Source organism: Calidris pugnax, unplaced genomic scaffold (assembly GCF_001431845.1).
Source record: "Calidris pugnax isolate Ruff unplaced genomic scaffold, ASM143184v1 scaffold89, whole genome shotgun sequence".
Classification (NCBI taxonomy): Eukaryota; Metazoa; Chordata; class Aves; order Charadriiformes; family Scolopacidae; genus Calidris; species Calidris pugnax.
Window position 1 is genome coordinate 2,826,435 of NW_015090865.1, and position 17,017 is coordinate 2,843,451.

Below are 17,017 nucleotides of genomic sequence, written 5' to 3' on the forward strand. Positions count from 1 at the left end.
TGAAAACACAGTCCTATCTTCTTACCAGTCAGTGATGACACAAATATTGTGACACCCATCTATAGCATTTATACCGTACTGGTTTGCTGTCTACAGAGAGCAAAGAGGAAAGAATACACCCGTTTCAAAACTTGCACCCCAAAGAAATCCATACCTCCAGAGGAGAATCACAGAGGAAGCGCGTGAACTGCATCGAGGTAGGTTCATCACAAATACGTGCCCAAGAAGACAATCCAAATATGCAAAGCAGAAAAAACAATACAAATATTAGCAATACTTCAGGATACAGTAACAGTCAGACAAATAGGCTCTTTCAAAACCATGTATTTGAGAAACACCATCAGATTTTAAGAGTTCAAACCAAATTTCCATAAACCGCCTCCCACGTTTTATTTCGTTTAGAAGTATGAATAGATATAACGATTAACCATCCAAAGGACTTCCTTTCTATAAAAAGAAGATGATTTTTAAGAAAAGCAATGTGAGAGAATTATCACCACGTAACATAGGTTTCATTCTGGTGCCCTTAATTCTAAATTACACATTTCTCTGTGACTGCCTGCACCAGGGAGACTCTTCCCACCCTCCCATTGGTACCTGCCCCATCACTAAAGCAAGGGGGTTAGGGCCCACATGTCTCTTAATATACATTAAGTCTATTTTCACGCAAAATCATAAGCAAGCCTGGTTTAAGTCTAAAGAGGAGGAAGAAGAAAAAAAAATAAAATCAACTTCCTGAAAGTGCAAGCATTTTCACAACAGAATTCTTTCCTCAATACTAAATGATGTTCTGCAGACGAGCAATCAAGAAGGCAAGGTTTTAATGATCTGGAGCTCATTCAAGATTCTGAGAGTAATAAAATATAATAGTTATTTATTTACCATCATTTACTTACTTCATACAAATACTTCCTTATTGGTGGATTCCCCATTAAACATGTTACAATGTTCCGGTATGTATTTAACTTCAACCTTTGTTTAAAATCTAGTATGTGTTACACAGTTTAATCCCTCCTCTTTTAATAACTGGATGATTTAATAAGTCTGCAGTTTGCAAACTGCAAAGTAACAGTAAATAGAAATTTTCAATTAAAAGTTTGATAAAAGGAATATATAGAGACACCTCCAAAACCCTGTTCATTGTCAATATTTTGTCATCAAGAATTCTATTAATTTCTGAGATGAACTGAAGAAGATTATTCGATTTAAAGGGGAATACAAAAAATGGGATGAGGACTTATCAGTCGTCCCATTTTTCCCAGGGAAGGGATGGAGAGGAAGGCAGGCAGCAATAACAAGTGCCAATGTTATAAGTTGCTGTCTTAGGACAGAGTGCCATATACAGCCTAAGTAATTAAAACTTTGACTTTACTTTAGATGGGGCAATAAAACTGATTTTAGAAATAAAAACACAACTGCCAGTAGGTGCATATATATATATATACACACACATATATATACACTCCTATTTCAGACTCTTCCCCCTCAAACACAGAGCAGCAGCAGATCTATGGCTGAATGGTAACCTCTGGACACAGACCTTACAGAAGAACCCTGAATTTCCATAAGGTGCCAGTGAAAACAGGGGATTGTGCATTTCCTATAATTAACCATTTCAGATCTAGTCACCAGCTCTCCAAATTACTCAGAGTACACAAAAATGAATGACTGTGATACCTTAATCAAATTCTAGAATTGTTATTATTCAATGGACAGGGAGAAAGAACGAGGGTGAAAAACCCCACCAGACAATACTTAAAGAGAAAAAAAAAAAGAAATTCAAAATTTGAATTATTGAGGTATGTTCCCATAAAAAAGAACAAGAGTTACAAATTCCTACACTGCGAGTGCATCAGTCCTTACAGCCAGTCATTTCAGAACGTGCAGGCTTCAGTAAAAATAAACCATCTGTTATTAATTTTCATGTCAGAAGACCCCCAATAGTTCTTAATCTGTAACTTTAGCTTTATAGTGCAAGTTAAACCCTATGGGTGAGAAAACTGAGCCAACGACACTTTTCAAACAGTTTTATCCATTTTCCAGGCCCTGCTGCACCAACCCTTGGCTTTGGGGGCTGGGGGGGAGGGCACATTTTAAGTGTACTTAAGCATAACTCCTGCTTGCTCAGGAGTATGTACTTTTGCAACTATCTAGACTTCTGGACAGAATATTCTTAACTGCACTTGAATTTGTATCACAATCTTATAAGAAAAAAAAACTGCAATTCTTATTACATATTATTTCACCTGTTGATACTTGCTAAATTCTCAGGATAGACAATTTTCTTAACTCCTAGAAAACTTCAAAAGACCAGGAATCTTCTCTAGAAGTCAATTAAGAAACAACTAACATTTTTTTTTATTGTGGGCGTGTTGTTTGGTTGCTGTTTTTTTAAGGAAGAATGTAATCGACACATAGAGCTGGAGAATTTAATAAATATTTTAGATCCACTGACCTCTGCTGTTATCTTCTCAACCCTTACTCTCCCCTCCCACCCCCAAACCCACACCACTTTCATCATAACCCAGAAATATCCCTAGTCTACATTTATTTAAACTGAAGTAAACGTAAAGATTCAGCTTCTAAATTAACAAACTCATTTTAATACTGCAAGATTATGAATGCAATTCGAAAATGACTCAACAAACCATGAAAGAAATAGCGTTGCATGTAAAATAAATCAGTATGTCACATAAGCACAATTAAAATTCCTTTCACAAAGTCATGCTTTTCTGATTTTAATTTCAAACTGAATTAGATAAAGTTTAGTCTTTTAAAAACTACGTAATACATATATATATATATATATATATGAAATCCACAACATTCTTGTTGTGGTGCAAACTACTTACAATTGCCAGAAAGAACCAACAGAACAACAGGAAATAAGTTCAAACGTAATTAATAAACTAAGAGAGGACACATCAGTGAGAATCAAATCAAAGACAGGGAAAAAGCAGAAAAATAACAGGAAGGTTTGGCTCAACTCAAGAGTTACTTGCTCAACTGAAAGCACATGCACAGCTTTAAAAAGCTGTAATAAAACTGGAGTGTTAACACCTGCTTCCTTCTACAGGTGGGGGAAGATATTCAGGTGCTTTGGATGCTGAACCAGAACGGGCTTCACCTGGTGGCTCAGCAGCTTTCTGAGGTCACACAACGATGTCCCAGCCTTCTCGGGAGAAAACAGCTCTGAGGCATCAAGATCTTCAGCATGAAGACATCACAAAAAAACCCCTTTATTCATAATTTTCCCTTTGACAATATTAGAGTTTGTTCATGTTCACTGTGAAGGAAAACTGAATATTTCCCCCTTTCCTTTGAGTAAAGGAGGGGTGAGGAATAGAAAGGATACAGGATTTGGGCTTTTTTTTTTTTTTTTTTTTTAAAATCCAATCTCTGAATGGGCTTAAAACAAACCAAGGGTGTTGGTTGGGTTTGGGATTTGTTTCTCATAAAGGTGCCAGGCTCATAATAAAAGTTTAAACACATATCTTCAATGCAGTTTTCAGGACAATAATCAGATTCATGAAATAGAAATAAATGCTGACAGGACAGAATGTACATTCCAGAATTACAATTTCTATTCCCTTATGGGGTACTTCATACAAATACTTCTTTATTGGTGGATTCCCCATTAAACATGTTACAATGTTCCGGTATGTATTTAACCCCAACCTTTGTTTAAAATCTAGTATGTGTTACACAGTTTAATCCCTCCTCCTTTAATAACTGGATGATTTAATAAGTCTACAGTTTGCAAACTGCAGAGTAACAGTAAATAGAAATTTTCAATTAAAAGTTTGATAAAAGGAATATATAGAGGCACCTCCAAAACCCTGTTCATTGTCAAGATTTTGTTGTCAAGAAATCTATCGATTTCTGAGATGAACTGAAGAAGATTATTCTATTTAAAGGGGAATACAAAAAATGGGATGATGACTTCTCAGTCGTCCCATTTTTCCCAGGGAAGGGGAGGAGAGGCAGGCAGCAATAACAAGTGCCAATGTTGTAAGTTGCTGTCTTAGGACAGAGTGCCATATTCAGCCTAAGTAATTAAAACTTTGACTTTAATTCAGAAGGGGCAATAAAGCACACATATCTTCAATGCAGTTTTCAGGACAATAATCAGATTCATGAAATAGAAATAAATGCTGACAGGACAGAATGTACATTCCAGAATTACAATTTCTATTCCCTTATGGGGTGACAAAAGTCACTGTGGCTTTGTCTGCTCAGAAGAAACTTACTTTCAAAAATAGATGAACCTCTGGACACAGACCTCACAGAAGAACACTGAATTTCCATAAGGTGCCAGTGAAAACAGCAGATTGTGCATTTCCTATAATTAACCATTTCAGATCTAGTCACCAGCTCTCTAAATTACTCCGAGTACACAAAAATGAATGATTGTGATACCTTAATCAAATTCTAGAATTGTTATTATTTAGTGGACAGGGAGAAAGAACAGGAGTGAAAAACCCCACCAGATAATACTTAAAAGAGGAAAAAAAAAAAAAAAAAAATTCAAAATTTGAATTATTGAGTTATGTTCCCATAAAAAAGAACAAGAGTTACAAATTCCTACACTGCGAGTGCATCAGTCCTTACAGCCAGTCATTTCAGAACGTGCAGGCTTCAGTAAAAATAAACCATCTGTTATTAATTTTCATGTCAGAAGACCCCCAATAGTTCTTAATCTGTAACTTTAGCTTTATAGTGCAAGTTAAACCCTATGGGTGAGAAAACTGAGCCAACGACACTTTTCAAACAGTTTTATCCATTTTCCAGGCCCTGCTGCACCAACCCTTGGCTTTGGGGGCTGGGGGGGAGGGCACATTTTAAGTGTACTTAAGCATAACTCCTGCTTGCTCAGGAGTATGTACTTTTGCAACTATCTAGACTGCTGGACAGAATATTCTTAACTGCACTTGAATTTGTATCACAATCTTATAAGAAAAAAAAACTGCAATTCTTATTACATATTATTTCACCTGTTGATACTTGCTAAATTCTCAGGATAGACAATTTTCTTAACTCCTAGAAAACTTCAAAAGACCAGGAATCTTCTCTAGAAGTCAATTAAGAAACAACTAACATTTTTTTTTATTGTGGGCGTGTTGTTTGGTTGCTGTTTTTTTAAGGAAGAATGTAATCGACACATAGAGCTGGAGAATTTAATAAATATTTTAGATCCACTGACCTCTGCTGTTATCTTCTCAACCCTTACTCTCCCCTCCCACCCCCAAACCCACACCACTTTCATCATAACCCAGAAATATCCCTAGTCTACATTTATTTAAACTGAAGTAAACGTAAAGATTCAGCTTCTAAATTAACAAACTCATTTTAATACTGCAAGATTATGAATGCAATTCGAAAATGACTCAACAAACCATGAAAGAAATAGCGTTGCATGTAAAATAAATCAGTATGTCACATAAGCACAATTAAAATTCCTTTCACAAAGTCATGCTTTTCTGATTTTAATTTCAAACTGAATTAGATAAAGTTTAGTCTTTTAAAAACTACGTAATACATATATATATATATATATATGAAATCCACAACATTCTTGTTGTGGTGCAAACTACTTACAATTGCCAGAAAGAACCAACAGAACAACAGGAAATAAGTTCAAACGTAATTAATAAACTAAGAGAGGACACATCAGTGAGAATCAAATCAAAGACAGGGAAAAAGCAGAAAAATAACAGGAAGGTTTGGCTCAACTCAAGAGTTACTTGCTCAACTGAAAGCACATGCACAGCTTTAAAAAGCTGTAATAAAACTGGAGTGTTAACACCTGCTTCCTTCTACAGGTGGGGGAAGATATTCAGGTGCTTTGGATGCTGAACCAGAACGGGCTTCACCTGGTGGCTCAGCAGCTTTCTGAGGTCACACAACGATGTCCCAGCCTTCTCGGGAGAAAACAGCTCTGAGGCATCATCAAGATCTTCAGCATGAAGACATCACAAAAAAACCCCTTTATTCATAATTTTCCCTTTGACAATATTAGAGTTTGTTCATGTTCACTGTGAAGGAAAACTGAATATTTCCCCCTTTCCTTTGAGTAAAGGAGGGGTGAGGAATAGAAAGGATACAGGATTTGGGCTTTTTTTTTTTTTTCTTTTTTAAAATCCAATCTCTGAATGGGCTTAAAACAAACCAAGGGTGTTGGGTGGGTTTTTTTGGGTTTGTTTCTCATAAAGGTGCCAGGTTCATAATAAAAGTTTAAACACATATCTTCAATGCAGTTTTCAGGACAATAATCAGATTCATGAAATAGAAATAAATGCTGACAGGACAGAATGTACATTCCAGAATTACAATTTCTATTCCCTTATGGGGTGACAAAAGTCACTGTGGCTTTGTCTGCTCAGAAGAAACTTACTTTCAAAAAAATGGAGATTTGTCAGTTTTATAGTAAAGTTTTTTTTACTTTTATATGGATTTACATAGAAAACTCAGTGTCAAAATCAGGAAGAACAATGTAAACGATGCAAAAAAGAATCTGAACTCAAGCCAATGGACAGGGAGAAAGAACGAGGGTGAAAAACCCCACCAGACAATACTTAAAGAGAAAAAAAAAAAGAAATTCAAAATTTGAATTATTGAGGTATGTTCCCATAAAAAAGAACAAGAGTTACAAATTCCTACACTGCGAGTGCATCAGTCCTTACAGCCAGTCATTTCAGAACGTGCAGGCTTCAGTAAAAATAAACCATCTGTTATTAATTTTCATGTCAGAAGACCCCCAATAGTTCTTAATCTGTAACTTTAGCTTTATAGTGCAAGTTAAACCCTATGGGTGAGAAAACTGAGCCAACGACACTTTTCAAACAGTTTTATCCATTTTCCAGGCCCTGCTGCACCAACCCTTGGCTTTGGGGGCTGGGGGGGAGGGCACATTTTAAGTGTACTTAAGCATAACTCCTGCTTGCTCAGGAGTATGTACTTTTGCAACTATCTAGACTGCTGGACAGAATATTCTTAACTGCACTTGAATTTGTATCACAATCTTATAAGAAAAAAAAACTGCAATTCTTATTACATATTATTTCACCTGTTGATACTTGCTAAATTCTCAGGATAGACAATTTTCTTAACTCCTAGAAAACTTCAAAAGACCAGGAATCTTCTCTAGAAGTCAATTAAGAAACAACTAACATTTTTTTTTATTGTGGGCGTGTTGTTTGGTTGCTGTTTTTTTAAGGAAGAATGTAATCGACACATAGAGCTGGAGAATTTAATAAATATTTTAGATCCACTGACCTCTGCTGTTATCTTCTCAACCCTTACTCTCCCCTCCCACCCCCAAACCCACACCACTTTCATCATAACCCAGAAATATCCCTAGTCTACATTTATTTAAACTGAAGTAAACGTAAAGATTCAGCTTCTAAATTAACAAACTCATTTTAATACTGCAAGATTATGAATGCAATTCGAAAATGACTCAACAAACCATGAAAGAAATAGCGTTGCATGTAAAATAAATCAGTATGTCACATAAGCACAATTAAAATTCCTTTCACAAAGTCATGCTTTTCTGATTTTAATTTCAAACTGAATTAGATAAAGTTTAGTCTTTTAAAAACTACGTAATACATATATATATATATATATATATGAAATCCACAACATTCTTGTTGTGGTGCAAACTACTTACAATTGCCAGAAAGAACCAACAGAACAACAGGAAATAAGTTCAAACGTAATTAATAAACTAAGAGAGGACACATCAGTGAGAATCAAATCAAAGACAGGGAAAAAGCAGAAAAATAACAGGAAGGTTTGGCTCAACTCAAGAGTTACTTGCTCAACTGAAAGCACATGCACAGCTTTAAAAAGCTGTAATAAAACTGGAGTGTTAACACCTGCTTCCTTCTACAGGTGGGGGAAGATATTCAGGTGCTTTGGATGCTGAACCAGAACGGGCTTCACCTGGTGGCTCAGCAGCTTTCTGAGGTCACACAACGATGTCCCAGCCTTCTCGGGAGAAAACAGCTCTGAGGCATCAAGATCTTCAGCATGAAGACATCACAAAAAAACCCCTTTATTCATAATTTTCCCTTTGACAATATTAGAGTTTGTTCATGTTCACTGTGAAGGAAAACTGAATATTTCCCCCTTTCCTTTGAGTAAAGGAGGGGTGAGGAATAGAAAGGATACAGGATTTGGGCTTTTTTTTTTTTTCTTTTTTAAAATCCAATCTCTGAATGGGCTTAAAACAAACCAAGGGTGTTGGTTGGGTTTGGGATTTGTTTCTCATAAAGGTGCCAGGCTCATAATAAAAGTTTAAACACATATCTTCAATGCAGTTTTCAGGACAATAATCAGATTCATGAAATAGAAATAAATGCTGACAGGACAGAATGTACATTCCAGAATTACAATTTCTATTCCCTTATGGGGTGACAAAAGTCACTGTGGCTTTGTCTGCTCAGAAGAAACTTACTTTCAAAATAATGGAGATTTGTCAGTTTTACAGTAAAGCTTTTTTACTTTTATATGGATTTACATAGAAAATTCAGTGTCAAAATCAGGAAGAACAATGTAAACGATGCAAAAAAGAATCTGAACTCAAGCTACATGACTATGGAGAAGTTGCTTAATTGCCTGGATGCCTAAATTACTGGGCTCTTATAGGCATTGCAAGAATAAAAATCCATGAATCCAGGACACTGGCCACAAGGGCCACACAAATAAGCAGAAGGAAGAGCCATCATCATATTAGCACTGCCATCAACCGAAACCATAAAATTCAAGAGCATTAGAATCTATAGTAATTCAAATTTATAAAAATGTATGGCTGCTGAGGCAAGCTACGGAAAGTTAAAAATAACCACAAAGGGTATTGATTTTTAAACATTACCTCATTAGAAAATAAAAAAAAGAAAGAGGAAACTGGGTCAGAGAGACCTAAATCGTATGGCTGCTGAGGCAAGCTACAGAAAGTTAAAAATAACCACAAAGGTTATTGATTTTTTAAGCATTACCTCATTAGAAAATAAAAAAAAGAGGAAACTGGGTCAGAGAGACCTAAATTAGTGGACAGGGAGAAAGAACAGGAGTGAAAAACCCCACCAGATAATACTTAAAAGAGGAAAAAAAAAAAAAAAAAAAAAATGTTTGCAACTGGCTGCTGATACCAGTTTTCAAATTGATCGGAACGTGCTCCCTGGCATTTCCCAGACTACTCAGTTTTCTGCATTAGTTCAAGTAGATTTCAATTAAAAAAAATGGGGAAAGAAAAAAAAAAACCTCACTATACCTATTTCAGTAATTTTTTGCACCTTTTCAAACAGCGTATCTTTTGTGTGTTGTGAAATTCTTTTCTTCCAAGACAAATATTTATTTAAGCACAAAGCAAAGCGAGTGTCCAGCGAGCTCTGCCGAGGGAATGCAGACACATACTGGTTTTCTGCAAGTTTGTCGTTAGAAAACACTCACAAAAAGTTAAATAAAAGGTCTCTGCTTCAGAAGGTCTAAACAGCACTAAAGTGTTCGCTCTTGCTCTTTCTGGAAACTACTGTAGAATTTTTACGATCTTTTATGGAAATGTTTTCTAACTTGTGTAGCTGCCACATCGCTTGTTTCAGCTGCACTTCAGCCGGGTTTCTTAAAGACAAAGACTACTGTAAATAGGCTTGAAGCCTAAAAATCACAGAAATGGACTATGTCCATTGTATCGGTGTTTAAAGCCACCCAGAGCAACCATTAAGTTCACTGGACAAAAAAAAAACATGCATAATTTCTAATTTTTACAGGATAACGTATTATACGTAAACCTCATTTTGGAATGATGGGCACTAATTGTTTTTTAGCACAAGAAGTAGCTACAGCTAAAGAACTAAACTCACTGAGAGTTGGTAGAGATGTATGTGTGCGTGTGTCTATAAAATACACTGACAGCTTCTATAATTGACTTCAAAGAGCATTTTAAAAAAGAAAACATTGGGTCAGAAATGCAATGCCTCTGGGGAGATGATACTTCATTAGGAAGAACTGCCAGAAGTATCCCCTCTTCTATCCAAATTAGCCGTTGATTACATCATTGGGATCAAAGAAATTCCTTCTCGGGATGAAAGGGCCAAGCAGAAATGTTTTCACCGTGTTAATTTCATTGAAAATCTTTTGCCTCCAGAGCTACGCAAGTTCCACATCTCTATCTATCACTCAAATACCAAGAAATACATTTTGACACTTCATATGAAACACAGAAGACATGCAGGTGGCAAAATATTCTGAAACTTTTACATCTATATTTCCACATACTTTGTTAATCGCCCTGAAGCTGGGGTAGGGTTGGATCGTCGCATCTTCCAGGTGATTTGTGTTCTGCAAAGTCCTCCCTGCATTTCTTACACAGAAACAGGTATTTTTGCTCTTGAGCAGGAGTTAAAATGTTTGCAAATGTGTCTTTTGCTTTGCTAAGAGCCAGCCAAGCCAGATCTATTACTGAACTTCCTCAAATCCAATGTTCTTACCTGAAGAGCCAGACTGTGCCCTCAGATCTAGTTATTGTTTCTCTCTTGTTTCCTTCTGTCATGTTTCTACCTTGTTTTCAGATTTTTGCACTGTAACTCTACAAAGCTAAAGCACAAAGTACTGCCTGGGCACTTAGTATTCTTCTCTGTTTCTTGAAAACCAGAATAACAGTTTGTCTGTGGAGAAACCCATCTCCACTGGTGCTGTCTGCCACCAGCACGTGATAGTGGTTTGTCTGTGGAGAAACCCACCTCCACTGGTGCTGTCTGCCACCAGCACGTGATTCCTTGATTTGTCCAAGTATTTCTGCCTCTTAGTATTATACAACACACATAAAAAGGTCAGCCATTTGTCTTATTTATTCTCTGAGTGTTATTCTATACATTAACCTACACATTTTCCCCCAGAAATATAACCCAAAGTTACTCAGTTTCAAAAAAACCACAAGCTCCAAAACCATATTTGTCCATTTCTCAGTGCGTGAATTATGGTGACAAAGCTGTGTAATGATTCATCATATTTCCCATAGAAAAATTAAGAAAAAAAGGTGGATAAACTGCCATTCATACAATTTGTTTGTGTAGTTATGATACTCTTGACTCAAACAACGCTTGCCCAACGAAAGGATGCTCAGCTCACTCTCTCCTCTCTGTTCATTATAGAAGTCTCTCCTTTCCGGTTTTTCCAGGCTTTCATTATTTCAGTTTTTTTCATTACAGCTTGACCGTTTTCACAAAATAAATATAACCCCCATGCAAGCAGAAAAAAGCTCTAACTTGTAGATAAAAGCTTGCAATTGATTACGTTAGTGGGGTTTGTATGTTGTAGACACAGATCCATATCCTAAACAGGATTACAGCCTTCCACTACTTTGGAAAAAATAAATATAATATTTGGAATAGCACAGGGGAACTACTGTCCTGGACCTGAGATAGAGGTCCATATACAGTACTTTCATAAAGGGCCAGAAGAAATGCATAGACTGTGACAAACACTAGCACAGGTCCTTCCCTTGCACATTTTCACAGCTTCCACAAATGAGCAGTTCAGGGTCTCAGCTAATTCCAAAGCAGCCTTGGATAAACTTCTCTAATAGGCAGGGATACACCTATTTTCCATGATCATACCTTACCTCATTCAGAAGCTATTTGTACTTTCCCACCTGATAATCTGTTGAGGTTCCCCATAACTCTTCTGACTTTTTCCAACAACTCTTAAAAAGAGATATTACCAAAAATGCATTTACGTAGCAGCATAATAAGGTTTTATTTTCCCACGGTGAAGAACTGAAAAATCAGTCCTTCTGCAGCCCTACTTAAGAGCAAGCATTATGAAGCAACCTTTAATTAGAAAATCGTTAGCTATGTTTTTCCTCAGGACGCCAATTGAATTCAATAAAAACAAGCTGACACAAATATTCTTTGTGTAACATCAGTCCTTGACCACACTCCAGGGCAGTTTTGAAGCTGAATCCTAGAGCGACTGACCAAAGGACTTTGAGGGATGAAGATTTCTAAGGGAAGTTTAATTTATACCAGACAAACTAAGAGAAAAAGGGATAATTGACAGTTTAAAAACCCTATGCTACCTAAAAACCCTACCCTGGGGCTGAGGGACACGGGTTCGTGGTGTAATGGTTGGACTTGATGATCATAAGGGCTTTTCCAGCCAAAATGATTCTACATTTCTATCATCCTACTCTTTGCAGCAGCAAGATTTTCAGAGCAAAAGCAAGGTGGAATACACGCTACGTGTAAGCATTGGGGCTGAAATAAATGCATGGTAGCAGACAAATCCAAGTCTCTGATCAGACCAGGCAATGCCTGGCACAGAGCTGGCAAATAGCTCAGCCTTTCTCGGCACGTTCCCAATTTTTACCTGATTATGATTAACCCAACTTATGTCAGCAATCATAAAAAGGATAGAAACTCCTTGTTATGAATCCTCTTATTTTTCAAAACAAAGCACAATAAATGTTATGCCTTTCCCCCAGAGATCTCACAAAAAAGCTCTCCTTACGCTCTTTTCAACTAAAGCCAAAAATGATTCTGTGGTTTTATTCTCCTACCTGGAAAGCAGCCCCTGCTCACTACAGATCACTTCTGTGAGCCCTGCTCCCAAGAAGAGAGAAGTCTGACTAGATAACTCATCAACATTAAAGTCTTACATTTAAATAGGTAGAAGTGACAGATCTGAGGTAGCAGCTTTATTAATTCTGCTAACGAGCACGTTGTACCACCTGCTAGAGTAACAGATAACTGCTGCTTGTTTAGAACCCCACTCAACTTTTTCATTATTATTATTATTTACTTATTAGTTTAGGATCAGCATCCTGTAAACACCTTTTTCTATCTTCAAAGCAGCCTTTATTTATCTGCACAACGAATCTCACTGAATCTCAGACCATCAGCTGCTGAGAATATTTTTCCACTATTTCTATTACCAAGGTGAGTCCTAGTTGAGAGGGTAAAAATTTTTTTACAATGAAATGTGAATAAAACTGAGATTCTAAAACCTTCACCTCTTCATTTAAGTGAGACAACAAAAATTTAAGGAGAAATGTGGAAAAGGTACCGAACAACTTTAAAGCAGATGCTTTTGTCTTAGAAAAAGGCATTTTCATACCATTATCCCATTTCCACTGGAAATCTCAGTCCCAGATCTCTTCACAAATCATGCAGAAACAACACCCCCACATAACTCACTACTAACGTTAGTTTTTTTAGTTATGGTGGTGCATACTCCCTCTCTCCAGCTGTTTTTCCTGGGGCTGAGGCCTGCAACAGCAGCTTACCAAAAACCACATCGCTTTCCCTCCCAAACGGGAACTCCAATAATTTAATATTTATGATCACTCTAAGAGACACCGTTTCCCATCATTTAGCTGTGCACTAAAAAAAAGTGTTTTCAGCAAGGTGCATGCAGTGAACTGTACCTCATTTTCGCCACAGTCAGAAGGTGTATCCTTGTGTATGGCCATCTGATACTTGGAAAATAGTGTGGCTGACTGGTTGAAGGACGCTTTGAACTGGGGGTCCTCAAAGGAGACGGGTACTAACCTCACCTTCAGAGCAAGGGAAATACAAGCATGCTGTTTTGAGTGCATATCATCAGGCAATATGCTTCTGAAGGTAAGGCTAGTGAAAGATCTCCTCCTATCCACTTCAAAGCCTCCGAAATCAGTTTTCTACTTTTATCACAATAACAAGTCTCCTCCAGGGGGAAAGCCTGACGACTAACACTGAGCTTAAACTGACTGTTGGTACTTTCATAAGAGAATAAAAATTTTTCAACACTAGAATACTTCAAAGCACCAGTTTAGCAAACCTACTTTTTGACCAAGTTAGCTCACAAATCAACCACAAATTTTATTTTCATTGCATAGTCTCAAGGACTTTTACAAAGTATTATTTTTAATGGCACATCACTCATTGCCCTGGTTTAGCAATTACATATTCTTGCTACATACACCTTTTCTCCAAACTCCTGATTTTTTTTCTTTATAGTTTTAGAGAGGTAATGTGTCTGAGAGGTAACCACTACACACCACCTGGTCATTATAAGAAGCGGTAACAATGGGTAATTTAGATGGAGAGCACAGATTACTTCTTGAAGGGCTTAAATCAAAAGCAAAGAGGTTTATAAAACTGCTGTGAACCTTAAACTAACAATCTGTGTGTGATGAATCCTTCACTCACATGTTGGCCCTGGTCACACTTGTTCCTCCTTGTGGCAGAGCTCAAACCAAAGCCAAGGAGACCAGTTATCAAGCCAAGTGTCCCCTGGTTTTAGATCTTATGACATTTGTATTTATAAGGCCCACAACATCTATCCCCAAAAGCCTCCTCCTCTCCACCTCTTACCCAATAGCATCCCCACGTAACTTCCTCAACTCTTCTGTCCGCAATAAGAACAAATATTCGTGATTCAAAAAGAATCACAGAGAGATATCAAAAGAGTCTGCACTTTCAGGACGTTGATTTTATTTTATCCAGCATTTTACACACTTCTGAATATACAACGGATATAAAATCCAGGTTTGATTCTCCTAGAAACAAGGCACATGAAACGGAGGGGAAACTGAGCTTTGCATAAAATTCGTTTGGCCTTCTGACCTGATTTATAGTTGGTTTATCAGGTGGGTCCTTGTGAATAACCATCTGGTAACGTTTATAGACCTGGTAAGACTCCTGCATTGTGGCTTTGAACTGTGAACTTGGTGGAGATGATCTCACCACCCTCACCTTCAGAAGAAGTTAAACACATTCATTATTACAAGATCATGCAATAACTGTACATTCATACAAACATCACAACAGAGAGAAATTTTTACTTCCTCCACAAGGGCTCTAACAATTTAATTAATAGTAGCCAATAGCCTTTCAATTTTTCAGCTCAACTTAGGCTATTGAAGACTTTTATGTTTACACTGAATAACATACAAGGTTTTCAAACTTCAAATTAAGATAATTAAAATGCCTATAAAAGAACTGCACAGTTTTCAGGAAATAATACCAACCAACAGTATGCAGATCAACATTTTTAAGGCATTTTCTCTACTTTTTAAAGTCTTCTCTTGTAGTTTCACACTATGCTGAAAAATCCGTGAAGGACCCATGCATTTGGAAGACTCAGATCGGTGCACTTTATCTAATGACTATGTTTTTATTGCAATAAACCCAAAGGGATTTCTTGATAGTTTTCAAATTGAAAGAGGAAGATTAAACAATGTTTCCCTATTCAATTATGAGTTAACTGTAATAGGAAGTTATCCATCTTCCCCGCCATTGGCCTTACACATACAAAAATAAATATTAAAAAAAAAAAAATTCTATAAATTGAAAACTGTTCTTAGTGAAAATGATTGCTTCCTAACAAAAAAGAATGCTATCATATAAGCAATATAGCATTTCTTTTCAAGTGTATTTAAGGACACGTTAATTTCAAAAGACCTACATAATTTTCAGTATGGTTCTATTTTCATAAATAGCATTGATTCTGATCTATTAAAAACCAAACCAAAACACCACACTGGAGAGCCTTAGTGAGGAGCAAAGGCAATCTGGGAAACACTGCTGGCACCATTCTCCTTTTAATCCTCCCTTCATCTTCTAAGTGAAGATGTTCAGACAAAGCCATCACACTTCTGTTACACAACTCATCACAAAGTCTGGAGGAGTTAGTGAGATGGATCAATGTCATGGCTTCCTGTCAGTTATTTAGTGAATCCTTTAATTTTGAATGCCATCATTGATAATCAGTAACTACAGGAAAATACTGATATTCAGACACCTTTCCAGCTTCCAGAAAAAGTAACAAGAAAAAAAAAAGGCTTTATGATTAACAAATGTTAGAAAGACCAAAAGTCTTCCAGATGACTATCTCTATATTACTAGTGGATTTAATGGCAACCAGTATATTAAGCAAAATTTCCTACCATCACTTTTACAGCTTCCAAAGACATCAACACGTATCAGTGATGTTTATAAAGAGCAGCTATCTTCTTATCTGTTTAATTTTACGAACAGTTACTGCTCTCTTGTCAAGATTCGTTAGCATAGATAGTTTAAGTATTTATATACTGCAGAACTAAATATTGAATCTCTCCCATCATTCAACACTCAGTTAATCCAAAGTCCTTCATTTTCAAGTCACGTTGTATGAAATCAATTTACAAGTTATTTTGGTAACTGTACTGGCCTCTGCTATGACTGACTGCAAGTGCACGAGTACCCTCTTGTGGTTACACAGAGCTCAGCTGCACCAGATATATAGATACATATGTACACACACGATATATATTTCAAGATTTAAACTATAATCATTCCATAAAGTCACAGATGCTAAACACCTAAGCATTTCAAAAACTCCCTAACTAGACTTTTCCTTAATTTGCCTCCAACGACAGCGAATGAGACGTTACCTCCAACTTGTGTCGTGCATCTTCAGGTAAAGAGACAAAAACAAAGTCTTCAATGGTTTTAGGTTGGTTTGTTTTAGATTTAGAGTTTTGCAAGAGGACAACTTGGTCTCCTGCTTGAAGTTGAGAGCCTTCAAGTGTGCACATCTGGTTCTGAAGGAGCTTCTGCAGTTTTCTTTCTTTCCGTATGTCCTTTGCTTTTCGACACGGTGGCTTGCTCAGATCAGCCCCTTTCCCTGCAAGAGCAGAGGCAAAGAATTAATTACCACATTTTGCAACAAACAAGAAGGTCGTACGCAATCACTGAAAAGAAATGGTTAAAATCACCATTAACTGCAGACTGTGATCTGAACATAACATGGTCTTTCACATTTACAACTACCAGCAACGCCCGATGCCAAGCTCAGTTGCCATGATTTTTTTTTTCCTCTACAGCTGTTTAATGCAGCACTTGGAATCGTGGTCAAGGTGTTTCCATATTCATCCCAGAGCCAAGGTTGAATTTAAAAATTAAAATGAAAAGACTTCCTGTCTGTAAAAGCCTATCCGTAAATCATTACACCACATCCCTCTCCCAGAAACAAAGAAAAGCTCCTGTTTAAT

At 36.9% G+C, this 17,017-nt stretch overlaps 1 protein-coding gene across 4 annotated transcripts in view; it reads right to left on the minus strand.

Annotated features, from left to right (window-relative positions):
- ATE1 (arginyltransferase 1) overlaps positions 1–17,017 on the minus strand; it is an 88,130-nt gene that overhangs the window by 64,359 nt on the left and 6,754 nt on the right. For 2 of the 4 annotated variants that reach the window (XM_014945333.1, XM_014945331.1), the window contains exons 6-8: positions 16,418–16,650; positions 13,430–13,558; positions 155–187 (exon numbers count right to left, since the gene is read on the minus strand). In XM_014945333.1, coding sequence (XP_014800819.1) covers positions 155–187; positions 13,430–13,558; positions 16,418–16,650 — 395 coding nt within the window. Of the gene's footprint in view, positions 1–154; positions 188–13,429; positions 13,559–14,609; positions 14,739–16,417; positions 16,651–17,017 lie in introns of all 4 variants that reach the window. The other 2 variants (XM_014945332.1, XM_014945330.1) reach the window with 1 other exon arrangement.